The sequence below is a fragment of the Ananas comosus genome, unplaced genomic scaffold (assembly GCF_001540865.1).
Source record: "Ananas comosus cultivar F153 unplaced genomic scaffold, ASM154086v1, whole genome shotgun sequence".
NCBI lineage: Eukaryota > Viridiplantae > Streptophyta > Magnoliopsida > Poales > Bromeliaceae > Ananas > Ananas comosus.
Genome location: NW_017890654.1, coordinates 35,478 through 41,507, shown reverse-complemented (window position 1 = coordinate 41,507; position 6,030 = coordinate 35,478). Strand labels below are relative to the sequence as shown.

The following is a 6,030-nucleotide window of genomic DNA, read 5'->3' as shown; positions in this document are numbered from 1 at the left end:
AAGCCATAGGTACGCTGTTGTTGGTACTCTCTATTGAGAAAGACCCAAGTCAATCATGTCAACTGATTCTATTTCGCTTACTATACCTTTTGATTTGTTCGTATAAAGCACATCCTGAAAGACAAAGATTACAAAAACACCGCTTCCGAGCACTTTCTTTTGCATGATAGGTTGTTTACTTGTCTTTACTGAAACATGCAAGGAGACATAAGGCTTTAGTAGAATGATACCTGAATCAGAAGAAACATCATTAAGAGTACTGTTAGTCGAAGACCTAAAATAGTCTTTGAATTTTAAAGATGAAACATTGCTTTCAAAGGTCGCCTTTACTCTTGAGCATTGTTGGCATGGCGGATAGATCATCAAACTCTGGAAGATCCGCGAAACGACCACCATATAAGACTCAAGACTACGTAATTTACTTTCTTTCACTTTGATCAGGAGTTTGCGCTTTCTTCCTCACCTAGGTTGGGTTTCCTCCTTGATTTAGAAAGTCCATACTAAACTTCGACTCAAATCTTTCCCTATTAAAGAAGAAGCAGCTCTCTCGTTCGGCGCTCCTTATGAGTTAGCATTTTTAGCCTATACGCTTAGGTTGCCAAAGCCAGCAAGCTCCTTCGTCGTGCCTTATTAGGCTGCCTTGAGCCCTTCTCGCTTAGTAAGCGCCTTCGGCCCTCCTCCTTCTTGCTCTGTTTGGTATTCGCTCGCCGGGTTTTTTCCAGGTTCTTTCGTTCTTGGTTGGCTTTCTCTATTGTTGTTTGTAGATCGTGCGTCCTGCGCATTGATCCGGCAGCCCTGGTCTGTAAAGCGAGCCGTCCTTCTTCATTCGTTGGTTTTTCTTCGGTTTGCTTTTCAACTCGGCCTTCTCTCGGGACTGTGGTGACGAACTCATCTCCCGTCAAGTGGTTGACCTTCGTCCAATAAGTTGACTAAGTGAATGGGAATCCGATAGTTCTACCAGCCTGGTAAGAGTAGTCAGAGGCAATTCGCTAATATGAGGCTGTTCGGCTTTCTTTCTCCAGCATGAAAGGGGTTTGAGCTCGTGCGCATTTCCTTACGCATTCAGCTGACCTTTCCATTACCCTGGGAAAGCCTCACTCTCGGTGAAGCGGATGAAAAATATGATAACAAACTGAAAAAGCCGATGCGAGTCTAACATTTCACAGTAAGGAAGGGAAAGAAGCAGGCAAAGCAGAGAAAGAGGAAGCGTAAGCTCACTCGACATAGGAAGAGAAGGCGACACTGCTTAGGCGGTACAATAATCTGCCTAATTAGAGTATGCTCCTATATTCCTACTGATCTTCTATTTCGACAGCGCTACTGACGGCACACTTGAACTTTTTTATTTATCGCCTAGTCAAGATTCTGGTATTCCTGCCACAGAATGTCCAAGGGAAGCCAGAAGGCTTTGCTTTCTGTTAAGGGAAAAGGGAACTGCTCCGAATCAAAGCAATTTCTTGGATAGCTGAAGTCTGTTTCCTGGACGACTGTTAGCGGTTCCAAATTAGGCTCAGTTCAAGTCAGTCTAACCGAGGCCTATTTTAGAGTCAGATCAGCACTCTATCCATTAGTCTTTCTGGTTGGCTGGCGTACCAATACCAATGAGTCTTGCAAACTTAAAGTGTATAGCCAGCTGAGCACGAAGACAGAGTCATGTCCGCATGCAGACAGATAATGCTTTCAATCCATTCCGATGGATCCTTCTTGACGATCCGTGAGAGGTAATATGCGCACTTGTTGTACATGACCTTGACTAACCGAAAGATGAAAGGTTGGTGTCATATGCTTGCCTCGTGCACACGGCTTTTTTTTTTTCGTATGAAAAAGACGTAGGCTAAAACTAGTGCACCTGAAAGGCCAACAAAGCGATCTCAAAGGCTTCGAAGGTTGAGTCAAGTTTCGCCCTGCTCTCATGGAACCGCGACCGCACGGCAAATCATTTTCAGATGGGGTGGTCTTAAAGTATAGATCCTGGTTCGGGTTGATTCGTTGTACACTTTATTCATATTCCGATGACAGGCGGTTAACCATAGTGAACCAGATCGATTATGGTACGGTCGACGTAAAGTAAGCGGGGACAGCCTTTCTCAGCAAAGTGGTCTCATAGCACTTCCTCGGATTTCGCCAGGAAGGCACACGTTGACACACCAGTCATGATAAATAACATTTCACGAGTTTGGCTAAGCAACTAGTTAGTTCAATCAGGACTGCCCTGCTGTAACCTAGGGATCACCTGGTGAATGGTTCAGGCAAGCATTAAGAAGTGCTCGTGTATTCCACTCATACTCGGGAAGATGAGACTTGCCGAGTTTCAACATGAAACTTAGCCCGAGGGAATGTAAGCAACAAGGGGGCAGTTGGCTGTAAGGCTCCAATTCGCGATAAGGTGAAAAAAAAAGAACGGCTTTTAAGGCGGGTTGAACACGCTCTTCGGGCTCCCAGTCATTGATACCGAAAAAAATGTTTGATTGTTTGCCTGATATTGACATATATCTATCATGTTCGGGATTCAGATCAGAAGGAATCTATTTCCTCTATCTAATAAGGGAGTACTAGGGTTGTCAACCCCTTGGTAATCCTTTTGGTCTTGTTTCCGCTCCTCTAGTAAGGTAATGGAATCGAATTAGGTTAGCTCTTGCTAGCCGGCCTCCTAAGCTAAATTCCTTAAAGAATGGAATGGTATTCGCTAGCCTTTCAACCATCGACATATCTGTTCCCCGATCCAAGAGCCCGATCCTTCCACACCCGAGCAAACCAAGTCACGTTGCAGGGCCTGCTCTCGCATTTCGTTCATTAGAAAACTCCAGTTCGTGATCCGTGGAAGGCTTTGATCTTCTCTTCCCGATTCCTATACCATACGCATCTATCCTCATCTAGAGCAATACTGTGTCCACCTTCTTGAACTAAAGGACATACGCCAGTTTCAAGTCTAATTCCATATCCACCCCACAGACAATTATGAACCCCAAAGAACAGGAGCAGGTTCGGGCCCATCTAGCTCAGCTTGTTATGGCGAGACAAGACAAGCAAAAGCCATCTTTAGGGCTGGCATTGAATGGTGCACCCCCTTAGCTCAACTCTAAAAAGCTCTAAACGTTCAATAGCGCGGTGTTTAAGGCAAATAAAATGAACAGGCACGCAAGCTCTTTCCTAACACAAAAGCTCCAAAACTCGCGATAATAAAAGCACGAAAAAGGCCGCTCAGCGCGCTTTTAGTGCTCGCCTACTGACTAGGGGCATTGAAGCTCACCAACTAAACGATAAAGATGAACAGAATGTCCGAGTAAGGAGAACTAGCCAAGCTTCTGAACAAGCGAAGAAAGGTAAACTAGACAGAAATAAATAAGGATCTTCTACTAGACGGATCTACTACAAGAGGTGAAAGCACTTCGTTGCTACTGGCTTTCAATCTCGAGCTGCCAACAGTAAATCACAAAGAGGCCTTGCTTCTTTTCTTTTCTTCATCCGTATTCGGATTTGCCTTGCTTGGTCAGGACTAAGTCATAAGCGACTAAAGAATCTGCCTTTAGCTCCGTGGCTAACGCCGGCAAGGGACAAAGATAGAAAAGAGTTTCCAAATGGTTCAAAGAACTTTTTTCTTCCGCTACATTCCTATGATTCGTTCCTTCCTTCTTGCTGTAAGCTTTCATACCAATTGATATGGATCGTTCCAAAATGCTACCTCTTGGGCCTCTTCCGATGCCTTTTTTTTNGGGACATAATCTTTCAGCTTCCCCAGGTCCGGAAGCGGCAATTTCATATACAGCTTTGGAAAATACTGGTTGCGCCATGCATAGAAGTAGTGGACCGGGAATTCTGCATTGCACTGGCCTGGACCCACTTTCTCTTGGTCAACAGCGCCCAAACCCTAAAATAAAAAATGCTGGCAAGGACGGCCGGAGCTATGGCTACTCTCTCTCCCTGCACCAATAACCTGGCCATGATGAATGTTTCCGGGCGAATGACGTTGCTGCGGTTGTTCGGAAGGACAAAGAAAGCGGCTCAACCAGAGAGCCAAGAATGCTAAGTCGTCTCACTTTATAATTCCGGAGTCGGGCTTCGGTAACCAGTAGCAAGGACTTATTCTTCTCCAGCATATTCTGCCGCTGGACTTGTAAAATGGAAGTAGGCCGTCTCTGACATACCTTTCTTCTTGGCTCTATTAGGCTGTGGGGCCTGTCTCTCAATTTCACCCTTGAAGAAATGGTTCACCCATACGTGATGGTATAAAAATCTATTACGAAGCACCAAGCGTTGGTACTCCGCGAAGAGTTCCCGGACACACTCCGAATGGTACTTCTCTTTCGAAATCTCGTCGAAGCCGTACAACTCTTCATTCCGAGGAGTGTACTCGTCGTAAACTTGGCCGTCTTGAAGTACGGCGATCTTATTCAGGTCCCACAAGGGGGGTGCAGCCTCACCCATCTTCAAATGTAGGGTATTCGTCACCCAGCTCTACTACTCACAGGTGCCCCTATATAAATGTTTGCGTCCTTGTGGACTCTTGCGCGACTCGGACAGCACCATAAATGCCAAAATTTTCATTAATCTGGGAGGTCGATGATATAAAATGAGGATCCCTTTGTGCGTAAGTGCCCTATAAGCTATAAGGGTGAGCAATATGTATAAATAAAAGGAAGGAAGCATCCAGCAGGAATCGAACCTACTTGCCCAGGTTGGGCGCTTAAACCATTCAGCCATGGATGCCGAGCCGAGTGAACTAGGTTTTTTTTTTGTATTCCTTCTCGAGCTTCTATTTCTTCCGTTAAGGGAGATTCGGGAAAAGATGGAATAGGAAGACGTGTTTCCAGAACGAACAAGATACGGGTGGAGAAGGGGAAGTTAGCAAAGTTAGACAAGATTGGAATGGGCATAGGAACATGTATTGATGTACCAGATCGGCTAATGCTCCCAGATTGATGCGATGTATTCCACCAGTTGACTGGAGACTTTATTATTGGTATATCGATCGGTCCAGCACGGATTGAAATAGGAGCCGGTTCGACAGGAAGCTTTTGAAAACGCAGTGCACCCAGGTAAATAAGGAACAAGATGAATACAGAAGTTAAACGAGCATCCCACACCCGAAAGGTACCCCACATAGGCCTTCCCCGAAACCCCCCAGTTACTAAGGTAAACAAAGTAGAAAAAGCACCAATTTCTGTACCGGTTCCGGAAGAGCGAAGAAAGAGGGGATGCTTTGTTAATGGGAACAAGGAACTGTTAATAGCCGTTGCGATATAAATAACTATACTCATCCGAGCCGCAGGAACATGTACATACAGAATACGAGAATTTCCACCTTGTTGAAGATCTGGTGGTGCTACCCGAAGACTTAAATGAATAGCCATCGCTGTTAAGAACAACCGAGATCCAATGAGAATTTGCGCGTAGCTTTTTGTCTTTGACATAAAAAAAGAAGGTTGTAATAACGAAACAGACATTTGAGAATTTTGTCCTTGCCTTGCCAGTGGAACAAGAAAGACTATATAGATTTTGATATGAAATACACAATCAAAGGATTTCGCATTCCATAGAATGACGGAATTCCCCTTGCTTAGTTTTCGCTCTCCCCCTACTAAAATCCGGAGAAGAACTCCTTCACTAAGGAATGGAAATAGAAGGAAGATTCCTCTGCTCCGCTTACATCCTTTAAAAGCTTAAGCAAGTACTCTATTTCGACTTGGTCCACTGTTTGAGAGTAAGCCTCCTCAGGCTCGAACTCGGCCTCAAACTCCTCTCTCCTTTTTTCCAAGAAAGAGAGGATTGCTTCCTCTGGACTGCTTTCTACGCAGTTCTCCAGCATATGGGGATGACGCTGTACTAAGTCTTTTAGGATCTTAGTACAGCTTTCCCTCAGTTCCCTTTTCTGGAGATCCAGGCTCTCGCAGTCCAGCAGAGCGTTATATTCGCCCTGGGTGGAAGCAGAATGAAGAGTATCCTTGACCTCTTTCCAGTTGCCCTCTTCTTTAAGAAGAAGACTGGATTGGCCATCCTCCATACGGAGGATTCGGTTTAGCAAGGAGTTTT

The 6,030-nt window shown here is 45.0% G+C and overlaps 1 protein-coding gene across 1 annotated transcript; it reads right to left on the bottom strand.

Annotated features, from left to right (window-relative positions):
- Positions 1-86: 86 nt before the first annotated feature.
- LOC109704026 (putative cytochrome c biosynthesis ccmC-like mitochondrial protein) lies at positions 87-5,472 on the bottom strand (the record flags this gene model as incomplete). Its single annotated transcript, XM_020224769.1, is given in 4 exon segments — positions 87-230; positions 4,146-4,425; positions 4,672-4,734; positions 4,737-5,472. Coding segments are annotated over 4 exon segments (1,195 nt in total), but the record flags the coding sequence as incomplete, so codon positions are not given.
- Between the last annotated feature and the right edge of the window lie 558 nt (positions 5,473-6,030).